Genomic DNA, 16258 nt, shown 5'->3' on the forward strand with positions numbered 1-16258 from the left:
ACTGCTCTTAATATTTAACGTATTCTGACTGTTATTGTAATTTCTAATAAAAATATAAATTTTGAACAAAAATATTAAGACCGGAATCTGGCAATCGTCGTTCGTCCCTGAACCTGAACCAATCAGAATTGAGTTGGTTTCTCCCACTACTGAATTGAAAGGCTGGAGGGGACGTAGTTTTGGACAATGAGTCACATTGGTAAGGTTAGATATGTATGATGATCCTAGGTGTGTCATACTTTTGTTAAATTCTATTAATTAACAAAGTATTGTTATACGTAAGGAACAATAGAAAATGTAAATATTTGTGATTAAAGTAATTACAAAATATTTTGTATTATTTAAGAGCCTCGGTTCAGACTTATATATATGCATTTGATCTTCCAAAAAGTTTTGAAAATTTCTATTTAACATTTTACTGCTCTACGGAGTTACAATTTTTTATTTCTTTAATTAATCAATATCTTTCAGTTCCTTTTGATATATAGGGCGGGGCACTTTATCATTTCAAGGTTTAGTGATACTCGATAGTGTAATAAAAAGGGGAACAATTTTTTAATGAGATACGTTTAAGTGTGCAGCTTGTTATGAAGTTGTTCACAGAATATACCAAATATTATTATGAAATATGTTCTTGTAGCAACAATTTTGTGGTTTTGATAATTAACAAACATCCACCCTTCTTTGAATAAAAATGTTTAATTGTTTTTGTTCTTTATAGAACATCTAATTTTTGTACTATTATTGTGGCGAGTCGACAGTATTTACGAAATATCATGTAGAAAATCTATCAACTGACGATATTCCAATTACCTTCTATAAGTTGTTGCAGGTTTATTTGCCATATATAGTGTATAGATGGGTACAAGATATATACGCCTGACAAAGCAGTGCGTAAATGCAAAGACGGTATTCTGCGTTGAAATCGCGCTCGTATAAGCATGAAGCAGTAAAGTTAAATATATTTTAAAAGTTGCATGATGCATTAATCAACAATTGGATACAAATACCATTTGGTTCCGATCGTTTTGTACCATATTCGCTTAATTATCGCCATTCTTGTCGAGCATTTAGTGCGACAAATAACTATGCTACATTGTTAAATCTGTGCATGTGGATGCCAGTATGGCTCTACTTTATTTATGTTATTACGCGTTTAGTGGAAAATTTTACGATTTTTCTCCAATTTTTGTATCTGCACGCTTTTTCCCTTTTCTCCTTACTCAGATATCCTATCGTCCCTAAATGCACACTTTATCCCATTCTTCGAAGGGTAACATATTTGTGTATCCTGTATCACTTCCTCGTAAAATTTTTCATCATATCACTTCCTGTAAAAGTTTCCCGTCCAAAATTCTATGTTTTAACAAAACGCACAAAAAAGTCTTTGAATTTCGCTCTTCGATATTCGACAAATATAATATCGCATTACACCTAGTGCTATGTTCAAGTGTTTCGCAATAAATCGGGAATACAGTGGGCAGAGCCACAGCGCATGCGTGAGTAGTATCGCGACGCGTGACTGGAGCGTCAGTCTTTACTTGTTCTTCGTAAGACGTGGACGCGTACTCTCTCTTTTTTCTCTTTCTCTTTCTCTTTCTTCCCTCTCTCTCCAGTCCTACGGCGCTTAGTGAAAGATTCGCCCTTTGCAAAATGGCGGCACGGGCTGCAAGCAGAAGAAGGCTGAATGAACACGAGGAGAAAATGCGTAGCAGAAATGGATTACCTTTCCACGAAGACATCCTAGCCAACGGTCATGCCGGTTTTCAAAGCAATGGACGTGTACAGGTTAGATCGTCACCTGTCACGCGTATTAGTTTTATTTCAAACTTTATATCTATCCAATGAACGGTTTGGCAGTTGAAATTCTTTCGAAAATTAGTACAACGTATAGTAATTGATTTCCATGCCTTTCATCCAAATATGTCAGTCCGCAAACATTTCATATCGTTGAGAGTTTTAAATCAATCTTTTGTTGGTATTGTTGGTAAAAATCTGTTGACCGAACATTAATATTGAAATTAATAATAAATATACAAAAATCGAAAATAAGGACTGCTGTACAAAAAAATCGACGTGTGATTCATTCATTTTTAGTTATTTATAACGTATATAGAATAAGTTTCAATTCAAAAATTTGTACTTTGAATGGATCCCATTTTTCGTGCGATATTCATATGACGTTGTGCTTAGGATTACAGTTACTATTAAGTTTTATTCTTTTGTAAAAAATTAATAAAACTTCCTCCTTTCTGATACAGGTTTTAATTTATTATTTTCATTGCATGTTTCATTCTACTAATTTTGTTATTTATTCTAAATCGTTCCGCGATATAATTATGATATAATTAAAGTGAAATCAAAACGTCTAGTCCATTAATTTTTAGCCGTTTCTTCGATTAGATGTGGCAAAGTGTGATAAAATGATCTAATTGTAACGCAGAGTTACCTTTAATTGGATGAATAGTGACTATTCATGTCATATCTGATCTGAAAAAGTACCGCAATCTTGTGTATTTTACATTTCTTAAATAAGTCGAACCTTATACCAAAGCACAGTCATATGCTATTCTTCTAAACAGAGCCGTTGTATTCCTATATAATTTTGCATTCCTTTTACATTTAATAGACTTTGTGTAAACATTAAATGTATAATGTAAATACTGTATGATAAAAGTTGGAAGTAAATTACGATAACACCGACTTACAGTTCAACTATATTAACAATTTATAATTTTCAATATACGTTTCTATTATCTTCCTGAAATTATATTATTTTTATTTTATGTCGAGAACAAAAATATCAACGATAAATTTTTATAACAGAGAAGAAAAATTTCACTCTTGCTGTTGACGCATATATCCCGATTGAATTATTAACTTTAAAATATCCATATACTATTTTATCATGTGATATCAGTCAGCAAGAAAACATTTCCAATTATCAGTGACCTTTTAATTTTACGAGAAAAAAAATACGTATCATTTGGTGTACGTCGTTATATAAGAAGAAGAAGAAGTAAAAACATTAATTTTCAATTATATATTTCTTTAATTCGCAATATTCCATTGTAATTCGCAACACTTATTTTGAAAAATAAATTAGACCTTCCATCATTTTCGAATATCATAATCTTTGTTTTTAAAGTCTGCTTAAGTAAGATGTATAAGTAGTAGATGTATATGTAACTTTCCAATTTCCTCAAAAGTCAACGGCTACAAGTTTCTAAGAATGATATGATATTCATCACTTTTTTAGAGATTAACTTATCTGATGCGGCAGACTTAGCTGTGATAGCCATTATTACTTAAGATTCATTTAGACTCTTGGCCTTCACTCCTTCACGTTCTTTCTGAACGAATTTTAATATAATAGGCAAACGCTCATTCAATGCTAATAAACGAAGGAACAGTAATGTCAAATTACGTAACATGTCATGTGAGAAAATACATCATGGATTAATAGAAATTACCGTTTTATGTATGAAATTATAGAATTACAAATGTAAAGTTATTTTAAATTATGGAAGTAATTGCAGATACAAATAGATTCTTAAAAACATGCATGTATATATGTTACAGCACGTTCATGCATTTAAAGTGGCAATTTTTTTTATTAATCTTCAGTAATTAATCCTATATAGAACAAGTTTTTTTAATTGAATGTAACACTTTAACCATTATATGTATTACTTGCAAGTATAAATGTGTTCAACATTGTTCTTAGTTTTTAAAGGAAGAAACGAATGCGAAGCCGGCAAAGTCAAGGTCTAAGGAGTCGTTCGAGAGGGTACCGTTCATTACTGCAGCGTTGACCCATCTAGGATTTTATATCCTTATGTTCCTGGGTTTTATAAACCAATTGCTTTTCACACCGAAAGTTGCACAAGAATATAACAGAGAGGTAAAACAATTTTTCAATTTTACATAATGGAATATTGTATCGATGTGTTGGATCACTAAGTTGTTGTGGACGATTTCTCTCTTCCAAAGTTTTAAATTAAGACCAGAATAGAAGAATCGCAGGTGGATAATGCGAAATATGTGGAATATCTAATCTCGAGTAAATTGACCGTGTATTTGCAGTATTGACAAATCTTCTGACATAATATTGTTAGAAAGCAAAAAATGAAAGCTCTCTGTCCTTCTGGAAATAATACGTACAGCATTTGAGTTGGAATTTTAATGGAAATGATCGTTCATACAGTGTGTTTCAAAATTTAACGCAAGCTGAAAGTTTCAGTTTTTTTCAAGTTACTGGTGTATTCATTAAACTTAAACAAGGACTTCGTACTAAAAAATTTGTAATTTGCAATGCGTTTTAATTGGAATTCTTCTTTCGCAACATCTAATTCGTAAAAATACGTTAAAGCCTGTTGCATATTTTTAACAATTGTAGCATATATTTTAAGACGTCCTGTAAGTGCTCTACTATACTAGATTCTAGTGAGAACAGTGCAGCACGATGTCATAGAATACATATATAGTAATGCTGTCAAGTGGCATTACCGTCCAGCCGATAATCTATTCTGCAGTCTTGAAATATTCAAGCTGGCGAATTGAAAATTTCGCAGACCGTTAAGAACATTTCCGAAATACTTTCCATCTTTACTATATAAACCGATCTGAAGAATTAAATCGTTATTTAAAGTTTGTACTTACTCTAACGCTATACATGCCCTTTTTCAATAAAAATAGTATCATCTATAAATGTAAAAACGAGGTTTTGTAAAGACTAAAGTATTTTGGTTCGAAAAACATTAATCATCCACGCTGTTCCATTATAAAAGGCAAAACAGTAGGAAGTAAAGCATGGCAAAAGAATTGATCTATTCATTTTTAAGAATTTAAATTGTATAACTATTGCGTTGAATTATATTTTCATTGTATAACATGTGGCGAACTGTGGAAAGATAATGACAAATCGAACATTTCTTCTAGGGCTACGCACCACTTTACGAATGTTTCGAAGGATTTTACCTTCGGTACGTGTATAGAAGAGTGAGGGACTGTTGGAACAGACCAATATGTTCTGTCCCAGGTGCCACAGTTACACTTAAGGATAGAATTACAAAAGATTACGGATGGACCTTTCAGTGAGTTGATAAAAAGTTTAAAAACGATATTCGTTATTTTAATATTAATATAATGAAATTTGCGACGATACCCTTTAGCGCATCAAGAATTACGGAAGGAGATTTTTGTTTAAATCCAATGGAGGATTAGTCACTGATATTTTTTACTTATCTACAATTCCTGCTAATCTGAATTTTCTGTATAAGCGTATCGATTTGTAGTAATTTCTGTTTCATTATCACTGCTTCTATCGTTTGTTTATCGATCGTTTAATTAGTTTTAGTACAACCTCCGTTTAGTTCCGTAACTGCATACATTTGAAAGTCGTAACAGCTCGATTGATGATACAGGAAGGCAGACATTTATCTTGATTAAATGTAATGAAGAACTCAAGGAGATTTGTCGATCAGTGAACGCTAAAACAAATCTATAACTTGAAAATCAAACTCGACCAGCTTCGATTGGTTTCGTCTTTTTCGTTTTTCGTATTATTTTTATCTACTTTTGACATATGATTTCAGTACTTAAATCAGTATTTAAAAAGCGTTGTAAACAATACGTGTGAAGTACGCGATATATAGTGCATGAAATTAATCGTATTTCGAAGTATATTTAAGTTTTTTTTATTTATCTTTACATTTTCAAGGTTCACCGGAACGACCACAGAATGTATAAATTTAGGATCGTACAATTATTTGGGTTTCGCTCAGTCGAATGGTAAATGTGCCGATGAAAGTATCAAAACTTTGCAGGAATTTGGTTGTACTAGTTGTAGTAGTCGTCTTGAACTCGGTAATTAATTGTTTTTTAGTCATTATTAATGATAATATTGTACATTATCATTGTTTGTGTCGTTTACTTTGTAATAAGAAATGTATCATGAAAGAAAATTTTTTTTTTCTATATCTAGGAAACATGCCGATTCACGAAGAATTAGAGCAACTAACAGCTAGGTTTTTGGGCGTGGAAGACGCAATCATCTTTGGAATGGGTTTCGCAACGAATGCTCTCAATTTGCCGTCGTTACTTAGTAAAGGTTGTTTAGTATTGAGCGATGAGAAAAATCATGCTTCGCTAATACTCGGATTGAGACTATCTGGTGCTACTGTCAAGGTCTTTGAGCACAATAGTAAGTTTAGGGCGGTGTGAGCTTGAGTAGTTTCATCGAACATATTGATTATCTTAAGCGGTCTACTTTCATCACAGATGTGAAGGATTTAGAGAAATGCTTGAAAACCGCGATAGTTTTCGGTCAACCAAAATCTGGGCAACCGTGGAAGAAGATAATGATCGTAGTTGAAGGTGTTTACTCTATGGAAGGTTCTATTGTACATTTACCTGAGATTGTGGAGCTCAAAAAGAAGTACAAAGTATGTTTATTTTTTTAAGTATAATGCTATGATCCAATCATTATAATAATAATTCTACTTTGTAATATTTTTAAGATAATTAAATTTAATATTTTATCATCGTAGGCATATCTCTATTTGGATGAAGCTCACAGCACTGGTGCGATAGGTAAACGTGGAAGAGGCGTTTGTGATTATTATGGAATTGATCCACGAGAGGTGGACATACTTATGGGAACATTTACAAAGAGTTTTGGTTCTGCCGGCGGCTATATTGCTGGGACAAAGGTAATACTTAGGAAATAATTGTTAACTTACTTTTGACATTTCAAAGCACAATAATAATGACAATTTTTTAATTCTAGACATTAATAAATCATTTAAGGATATATAGTCATGCCCATACGTATGCGATGGCTATGTCTCCACCGGTAGCGCAGCAAATCATATCAGCAATGAAAATAATTGCTGGTGAGGATGGTACAGACGAAGGGAAGAAAAGAACGAAACAATTGGAGAGGAACACTAGGTACTTTAGGCGCAGGCTCAATCAGATTGGAGTTATTACTTATGGAAATGAAGATTCGCCTGTTGTACCTATGTTGGTTTATTTGTTTTCCAAAATAGGGTATGTACGAAAAATTGAAAAAGTAATACATGCTAAGATTCGAATTGAAAGTCGAAATAATATGTTGTTATTTCATTTAACAGTGCAGTTGTACGAACCTTAACGACATATAAGATAGCTGCAGTTGGTGTTGGATTTCCAGCAACTCCGTTGATGGAAGGTAGAATACGTTTTTGTCTTTCCGCTGCGCACACTAAGCAACAATTAGATTATGTAAGTATATAAATTTCTTTTACTAGATCGTATCGTATGAAATGTCCGCTTGAAAATTTTTTTTTTTTAGTACATTATATTTGAAAATATATTAATTATCCCTTTTATGTGTAGTGTACCTTTACTTGAAAATAATATTAAGAACTTTTGGTATAAAGTTATTAAATGCTTAATCTTCTAAACATTATTTAAGAATGAAAGTTTGTCCATTTCAGTTGTAACAATCGGATGTTTTGTATGTCACAATTTAATATTTATCTGTTCTTTTTCAGATACAGGTATAGATAGCTTCTGTTTGTAACTTTAATCGTTTTTTTTTCTTCCCCTTTGTATATAGGTACTATCACGCGTTGAAAGTCTTGCAGATTCCTTGGGATTAAGATACTCTCGTAAATTCCGCGATCCAGCACCCATAGAATATTATTCCGATGAAGACACTGACTGACCTGCTACCTAGAAAATTGATTATCTAGGACGTTTACTTTGCTCCAAAGAAGCGCCTCGTACTTCTACGGAGAAACACTGCCTTGAAAGAACTCTATACGCATTCTTTTATATGCTTTTCCATTGATTTACGCACATTAGAACTTGATCAAAGTTTACATCGCGAACTAACTAGAGAACGATATCATCTTTGAAAGAATGAATATCTCATTGAATTGCATAATTCATTGTTTTAAAAGAAGTCGCTTTTCCTTCCTCTTCTTCGGTATCTGTAATATTGCTTCAAGTTTCACACGAACGAGGGAAAAATGTCAAATGTACAACGAATTATTAAGCAGATATTAATGGAGAAGCCAAGAATGCGTCAGAGTTCAGTTGCCCGCAATCTTACGTGCACCAGGCTCGTAGAGGCATATGCACATATCCGTGGCTGTGATATGCCAACAGATTCTAGATCCACAAGGACGATTCTACAAGTAAAATTCATTAAAAGTAGGTTTTCCCCCTATCCTTGAATAAATATAGAGAAGCTAGAAAGTTCGATATTTTTCTAAAAAAAAAAGAGAGAGAAAAGAAATCGAACCTGAGAGTTTTTTGTTGGATACTTAGAAGCTCTTTGACGTATTCTTCACCACGGCACATTTGCTGCATATTTGCATTTATTTCATACGGAGCATTCACATCAAGCTTTAAAGCCTTTTGCTGTGGCAAGTAAATATAGACGATAGAACGTCGTGGTGTAGCGGTGTAGAGCTTTGCAAATTGATCTACTTTCCACATAGTTAGTACTCTTCGATATATATTTAATACTACACATAAACACACGTACGTACACCCAACGGATAGAAATGTGAGAGTACTTGAAATATATAACATAAAGAATAGTCAACTACGTGCAATATGAATACCACGGAACTTGCACTTGGAGGAAAATCTGGAACGTTATTTCCTATTTATCTCGAACAGTGACTTACTTTCGATTGTCACAGCAGAAGGTTTAAATTTAAAGTGAAAAGATATAATGTTTTTCTATTTTGAAGTTATTTCACATATAAATCTCTACTGTGAGTTAAGTTACAATCAACAATTTATTTGCGAAGAATAACTTTTCTTTAAATGTCCGGTATATATCCTCTGTTTTAAGTCGAGCATTGTTTTAATAGGAGTCTGCGCACATTTTTACTATAATTCCACAATAATTTCAGATACACTTTATTTTTTAACACGTTCTATACACGTGCTATATCGATCCTTGATGACTGATACTAAGATTTAGGCAGCATTGGTCTCTGAAAATCGACAGTATTTTTATTTACAGATAGACACCCTGTCCGCCTAAATGGAAAGCAAAATAAAATCATCTCCGCGTTTAACGTCTTAATCTTAAAACGGCATAGTTGTACTATTAAATATTTGATTTTGTAAAAATTATATATTTTATAAGAGTTAATTATATTTCGTTGTTTAATAGTAAATTAGGAAATTATCAGATATATTCAACAAATATTTTACCATCAATTTCTCTTTACAACACGAAGCAAATTATTTATTTTAGAAAAACAGTGTTTTTAACTTTATTTTGATAACATTACAAATAGTCTCTAAAAAAAAGTTTATCGTTTCAAGTTAATCTAATAGATTTATTAAAATCATGTTACGTATATTTAAATCGAAAATAATTCAGCTTAAGACGTTCCAAATTAATGAAAAAGAAAATGTACTTGCCATTACATATTTTATATTATAATTCTATTCGAAATTGTTGACGAAACATTTAACTTTTATTTATCTACGATTCATTTGTATGACGTGAAGTTTTATTTTAGACGATCTGACTCGTACGAAATAAAAAATATTTTATGGTAAAAAAAAGAAAGAAATATAACAGATTTAAAAGAATAAAACAATTTTTTTAAGGGAACTTGTATTTCTTACAAACATTTACCTATATACATACACATTGACTTACTTAATAATTGTGGATAAAAATTGTATAAAAAAATTAAGTTTGTATACGAGACAGAAGATTTTGTATTCTCGCTAAAATAATGCTGTTAGTGCAAACGCAATCGGCAGACTCATAGGGTGGTTTTATTGAAAGTACATTTTCGATCGTCAAAATATTGTTCTCTTCTTTTACGGGGAATCTGTTTTCCTCGAGTAATTTTCTTACGGCATACTTCCTCTCCGCTAAAGTCGAACGAAAGATTTTTGTTGGCGCGTTCATGAATTGTAACTCTGGTAATTTACACGGTTTATCCGAACAAATCGTTATGCTTTTTATCGCATGACCAAATACGATCTTCAAGTTATTCCGTTGGCAACCTTGCAATAATACAACGCTGCAAAAATAATTTACAAACGGCTTGTATTTTACTGATCAGCATTTTAATCACTTTTGGTCAGTATTTAAATGAAGCTAGCAGCTAAACAAATACCAATTGGTCAAAAACGTAATTATTTTTCGACTTGATTAATTTAACTAACTAATCTAATCTAAACTGACCGTTTAGTATTTTTATACTGATTATTTTGGTAATAAACTACCGACCCATAGTTGATTTAGATACTGACCATTTAATTCGTTGCTTTTACAAATTGTCTACGGTAATTAAGTATTTGTGTAATGGTGCAGAAGAAATTTCTAACCTTTCCGACACCGGATCAACTGTGTAGACGATACCAGAGATCGTGGTACCATCTTCGGTCAAAATATTTACTTCCATATCAACGTAACTTTTAAATAACAAGGGATCGCTTTTGTAAATTTTATGAGAAAAGTTTGAGCTTTCTTCCATAGTGGTGAAAATATTTCGTTCCGCGACAAATGAAATGTACAGTCTCTGCTAGTTTATAAAGTTAACGTGATACGTATATAGATTTCTAGTAACATTAAAAACTAATATGTAATGCAATGTTGGTATTCAACTAGTTACTTAGATGGAAAATAACCTGAAAAGCAATTGACATTGACAGTTGTGTTAAGTAAACAAGTGACAAAACTATAAACCCTTAAATCTTAGATTAAATTGTAATAGAAAAGTAACGATTAATCGCACAGTGGGTTATCATTTCGAAATAATATAATAATGGTTATTTATGGCGTTTATATTGTGTCAAAATCGGGCGGACTGATTTTTAATCACGATCACAACGTTCCACGTATCGAAAACGAGCGGACGTTCAATTTTCCGCTAGATATAAAGTTAAGTTACGAGAATAAAAAGGTTGTCGTGTCGTTTGGCCAAAAAGACGGTATTAACGGTAAGAATATCTAGTTTCTTTATTAAAAAGTAAACATTCCAGCAGTGACGGTCCTAATTATTTATTGCAGTGGGTCACGCTTTAACTGCAGTAAACGGCAGCGCCGTAGTAGGACGAGAAACAGAAAATGGGAAAGATGTGTTCGAGTTGCTCAAACAGCCAGAGAATTTTCCTGTGTCGCTTAGGTTTGGTCGCGCGAGGATGACAACCAATGAAAAAATTTTTCTAGCATCCATGTTTTACCCCCTATTTGCAATCGCAAGTCAACTAAGTCCTGAACCACGTTGTTCTGGTATCGAGATATTAGAAGCGGACACGTTTAGACTACACTGCTATCAAACACTTACTGGCATTAAATTTATTGTGGTAGCCGAACCTGCGCAAAGTGGGATAGAAATTTTATTGAAAAGGGTATATGAATTATATGCAGATTATGCTTTGAAAAATCCATTTTATTCATTGGAAATGCCAATCAGATGTGAATTATTTGAAACTAATTTACAAAATTTGTTGGAAACCGTTGAGAAGTCTGGTGCTAGTAGCGTGTAATCAGTGACAGTATCATTAATTTATAAATAATATAGAATAAAATTTGTACAAAACTTATTGCGGTAAAGGTGAGTAAAGTCTGTACAAATTTTGCATACCTGACATTGTAAAATATAATATGTTGAACTGTAAATGATACTTGATGCAGATGATCTAAATTTTCCAGTTGTATTTAATACAAAACACGTTTTTACACAATTTATCAAAATATTCTAAAAAAATATATCAATAATTACATAAAAATTATTAAAGTTTCTTCAAATTAAAATGTTTGTACTATGAAGATTGTTTCCTAAGTTCTTCAGTTTTATTCACGAAACTGAAAATATCATCAGCCAAGAGTCTAGGTTCTTCAAAAGCTGCAAAGTGTCCACCACGTGGCATCATATTGTAGTGAATCATGTTAGGGTATCTATCTTTAAGCAAACTCTGAGGCTGCACGACTAATTCCTGAGGAAACACGGCACAAGCCGAAGGCACTTTTAGGGGAAAACTAGAATAAAATACATGTTTAAATGTTTTGTACTGATGTTAAAGAAAGTTGTAAATATGTAGAACGTAAGAAACTTACTCATCAATTTTCAAAGCCCTGTTTGCCGAACTAAAGTTTTCTGCGTACAATCTGACGCTCGTGGTAATGCTATTGCTGATCCAGTATATCATTAAATTGTCCAAAAGTTCGTCTAGCGTGTACTTCTCTAATAAGCCACCGTCGTCTCGTTGTTTGTAAGCTGTATTTGTCCATGTACTGAACTTTTCTAAAATGTATGCTGCTAAAGCATCTGGTGAGGAAGTCAATGCGGCTCCTGATGAATATTACAGATATAATTATCATAGATGTTCATTAATTTATTTAAATGTCTAGCAGCTTTGAATATGCAAAGAAAATGATACCAATAGTGTCTGGCTTTGTAGTTTGCAAGTGAAAGTAGCCACTCTCTTCAATTAAGTGAGATAAAACTTGACCCAGAGAGGGGAATGCTGAGTAGTTTTCATTTACTCCAACTAATGATGGGAAATAACTACCAATGTATGTCCAGAACATGCTCTTCAGTGTCAACGCAGAACACATATTCAGATGTACACCAATTGCCCTAAAAACACATAGCTTTACTATTTAAAAGAACTGCTTAAAGATACTGGCTTTGAATTGCCAGCCATTATTGTAAATCTGGATTGCCATGTTCATACAAAACAAGTAGGTCTCTATCGTAAATCATAAAAGAAAAGATGGCATTGTATATTCCCGTTATATTTTTTAGAGATTTAAATTATTATGGGTACCAACTTTTCTGGGAATAGGACACCCATATTGGTGGCAATTAAGGATCCCCAATCACCACCTTGAATGTAGAACTTTTCATGGCCAAGCCTCTGCATCAGGTTCTTAAATACGATCGATATCTAGGCATATAATTATTGTGAAAGTAAAGTCATCAATAACGTTATTTCACACGAACAGATAAACGTGGAATGTAAAATATTACCTGTACAGTACTCATGCCTGGTCGTATTGCTCCATCTGAGAACCCATAACCAGGCAGTGACGGTGCGATAATTTCGAACACAAAGTCCTGATTAGGCCAAGGTTTTGTCAGCATGGGTATAATTTTCTGGAATTCCACAATGGATCCAGGCCATCCGTGTAATAACAGCAAAGGTAGTACTTTTAAATTCTTGTCCTTTGGCAAATTTGTTGGCTTAATATGATAGAAATGTATGTCCAAACCTAAAATTAAAAATTTCTCGCATTTATTTTCGTACATTTTATCGCCTGTAAAAGAAGTTGCTCCGTTACCTTGAATATTCGTGATATACTGAGGATACTTGTTCAGTAAAGCTTGTCTCTCTGACCAGTTGTATTTGTCTTTCCAGTAGTCAAGTATCGTATTGAGAAATTTTGACGAAATTCCGTAAGTCCATGCGGCATTTTCCAATGGTTCTGTATATGATCTTCTATGCGCAAGACGATACTTTAAATCGTCTAGAACCTAAAAAAATAACAGGTAATTTTTAGAAAATGGTAATTGAAAATTAAACTTTAAAAGACACTTTTATTTTATATTTACCGTGGGCGATACAATAATTTTAAAAGGCCGTATTTCGGTAGATGCCTTCTTCGAGCCCCAGTTCTTCTCCGGTAAGTTCGGAATTTTGGGATCGACCGCAGAACCGCTAAAAAACAATTGTTACATAGTGCAGCAACAATTATAAGGTTTGTATCATTGATAAAGAATGATCTGTCACGAAAAAAATGTACAACATAATGTTCAGCTTATCAGTCTTTCAATTAATGTCTTAATCGCTTGGCAGGAGTTAAATAGAATGGAGTAAATATGTGGGGGAAGGAATCGCGTATGGTTGGTGAGTCGCAAGTTCGTCAGGCTTGTTTTATAATGCATTATATGTATTTTCAATGAAAGGTTAAAGAACGCGAGGTGAAAACCTTTACTTCTCTCTCTGTTTTATGAATATAAGTGGTAATAATATATTTTTTAATACTGCTTAGTTAAAAAACTTGCGTATGACGTTAAAATAATACATCCATATCCATCATACATGAGTTATGTGCCTTACACGCAATGAGACTTGCCTTGGTGTACCGAGTTGAATCGAGTTTTGAGTATCATGCTGTTTATTCCTACTCGATATCTAATAGCCTACTAATACATGGTACTTTAAAGCAATGATATGACATTTCAATATGTATTTATACGTAAAAAAACTGCAGTTTTATCTAATTTTAACAACTAACATTTTTGTTTTTTATCATTTCATACGTACGACTTGGAGTTCTTGCACTTGCCACATAAATTTGTGCGCCTCCAACTCAAGAACAGTTGCATGTTCTCATTCGTGACAAATTTACTGTAACTACTTCAACGATATTTACTTCAATGACGTAATATCGTATGACCTACACATCTTTGCACACATTCATATCAGAAACTTATCAAGTACTTTGCTATACGCGGCGCGGCAAGTATCATCGTGTGAATGTTCCTTTGTGAAGCAGCTGCGCCGTGATTCATGATAATACTATACCGTTATCAATAACTTATGGCGAACAAAAAATATTATTTACGAGGAAATTAGCTAAGAAAATTTTTTTGTTTTATTGCATAACGGACGAACGAACTTAACGAACTTAAATGTATTATTTCTACAAGCGTTTACTTATTTAATGATACGATTCTCTCAATGAACAATGCAATTCAGTTAATGAATTGCCTTTTTATAGTTTAATTCAAAACGGAACATTGCAATCTGAAATTGCTGTGTAAAATAGCAATGATAATAGACGAGTCGAGGGGAAATATTAAATCGACAGATTTTGAAGGATTACATAAATATATCATTCTTTTCACGTTGCTCGTATAGTGAGCGCTATATCTTCCTATCCATGGATCGAAATTTAAGACGTAGAACGTGCGTGACCTTCACTAATCTTCTCAAACTCAACTTACATGTACATCATAGTTCATTCAAGTTTTAATGGTAGACATGATGTGTTTTGTACATAGTATCTAAGAACAGATTAAATTCGCAATTCTTCGTAAGTTCGTATCGCTTATTATTAACTCATATTCGTACATAATATTATGAATTTCATTTCTTCAATAATCAACGAAGACAATTATATATTTTAGTTAACCTTAATACGAATAGCAGTTATGATCTTTTTATGTCGTTATCCTGATTTGTTTTCTCTGAATAATATTGAAAATATCATTGATTATCTATTACGATACTTATTGATGATTTAGTGTAACGAATTGGATGAAAGTAATTGGCTGATCTAGTTAATATATGTGGCATCAGGATGAGGACGAGGTAGATGTGCTCGAAAGTGGAAGAAAATTGGAACGATCTAAATGAGTACTACTTTCTAATGAATTAAAGTGTACAAATTTCAAGATAGTGTAATATAATTTACACATACATTTTACGTGTAGAAACGCATAGAAACAGTTATTGTTTTAAGTAATATTTATATAATTTATAGTTTATGGCGTTTACTCTTGAACTCTAAGTTTTTTTAATCACTTTTCTAGTCATGCGTATATACAGTGAAACATGGTTTGCAGAGTATTTTTGCAGAAATTTCTGAAACTGTGCGTGAACGATGCAAAATTGGAAACGTTTTTCACATAAAACAAAAACGGAGGACTGGACACTTAAAAATTAATCATTATGCGCATTTAGTGTTGCTGTTTTCAACTTGCCATCATACTTTTTTCTTACAACATTGACCGTACCTCAAGTAAATAGCAATCCCAGCGGCAATAAAGCCTAGCATCGTTGTCGTTTTCCACATGTTGTACCGAGTGCGTGTTCACCACCGGCTGAGCTACACGATCTGCAATACTAAGGCGCGTAAACTCTTATCAGTCTTTTATATATACCGGGACTTTAAGAAGAAAAATAAAATTAGTCGGAACAAAGTGCATATCAATAGCCCAAAAGGTGAGGGAACCTGACCTTCAGCACCACCTAGTGGTCAATAGCAGGTATCTTATATGAGCAGGTATGTATCTGTAACTATCCTTCATTCAAGATATGCTGCGTGAAACATAACAAAATCATATGGTTTATTTTGAAACGTGGTACGACGCTAGAGTTAGTTAGTGTATGGACTGAAAGAAAGAAAACCCTATAATTTTTACTTATGATAATTTCTTTAGATAATGACTAATTGTTAGGATTGAAGAAAAATCTGTTGAAGTAAGAATAT

General features: G+C 32.9%; 4 protein-coding genes across 4 annotated transcripts; 2 read left to right on the top strand and 2 right to left on the bottom strand.

The window, feature by feature from the left end:
* Positions 1-1513: 1513 nt before the first annotated feature.
* Lace (serine palmitoyltransferase long chain base subunit) lies at positions 1514-7928 on the top strand. Its single transcript, XM_076907127.1, has 10 exons — positions 1514-1788; positions 3728-3904; positions 4942-5096; positions 5723-5868; positions 5987-6205; positions 6283-6446; positions 6552-6713; positions 6791-7053; positions 7137-7266; positions 7604-7928. The coding sequence occupies exons 1-10, from the start codon at positions 1654-1656 to the stop codon at positions 7709-7711; spliced, it is 1659 nt and encodes a 552-aa protein (XP_076763242.1). The 5' UTR covers positions 1514-1653; the 3' UTR covers positions 7712-7928.
* Positions 7929-9701: 1773 nt separating this feature from the next.
* LOC143430738 (gem-associated protein 6) lies at positions 9702-10580 on the bottom strand. Its single transcript, XM_076907138.1, has 2 exons — positions 10360-10580; positions 9702-10052 (listed from the first exon to the last, which is right to left on the bottom strand). The coding sequence occupies exons 1-2, from the start codon at positions 10506-10508 to the stop codon at positions 9713-9715; spliced, it is 489 nt and encodes a 162-aa protein (XP_076763253.1). The 5' UTR covers positions 10509-10580; the 3' UTR covers positions 9702-9712.
* Positions 10581-10650: 70 nt separating this feature from the next.
* On the top strand, positions 10651-11645 carry Trs23 (trafficking protein particle complex subunit 4-like protein Trs23). Its single transcript, XM_076907136.1, has 2 exons — positions 10651-10974; positions 11045-11645. Exons 1-2 carry the CDS (start codon positions 10800-10802, stop codon positions 11521-11523), a joined length of 654 nt encoding a protein of 217 aa, XP_076763251.1. The 5' UTR covers positions 10651-10799; the 3' UTR covers positions 11524-11645.
* Positions 11406-15975, bottom strand: LOC143430733 (juvenile hormone epoxide hydrolase 1-like). The gene is made up of 8 exons (XM_076907129.1): positions 15783-15975; positions 13593-13698; positions 13322-13514; positions 13011-13252; positions 12812-12927; positions 12418-12617; positions 12095-12329; positions 11406-12016 (listed from the first exon to the last, which is right to left on the bottom strand). Exons 1-8 carry the CDS (start codon positions 15839-15841, stop codon positions 11800-11802), a joined length of 1368 nt encoding a protein of 455 aa, XP_076763244.1. The 5' UTR covers positions 15842-15975; the 3' UTR covers positions 11406-11799.
* Positions 15976-16258: the final 283 nt, after the last annotated feature.

Source organism: Xylocopa sonorina, chromosome 15 (genome assembly GCF_050948175.1).
Source record: "Xylocopa sonorina isolate GNS202 chromosome 15, iyXylSono1_principal, whole genome shotgun sequence".
Lineage (NCBI taxonomy): Eukaryota > Metazoa > Arthropoda > Insecta > Hymenoptera > Apidae > Xylocopa > Xylocopa sonorina.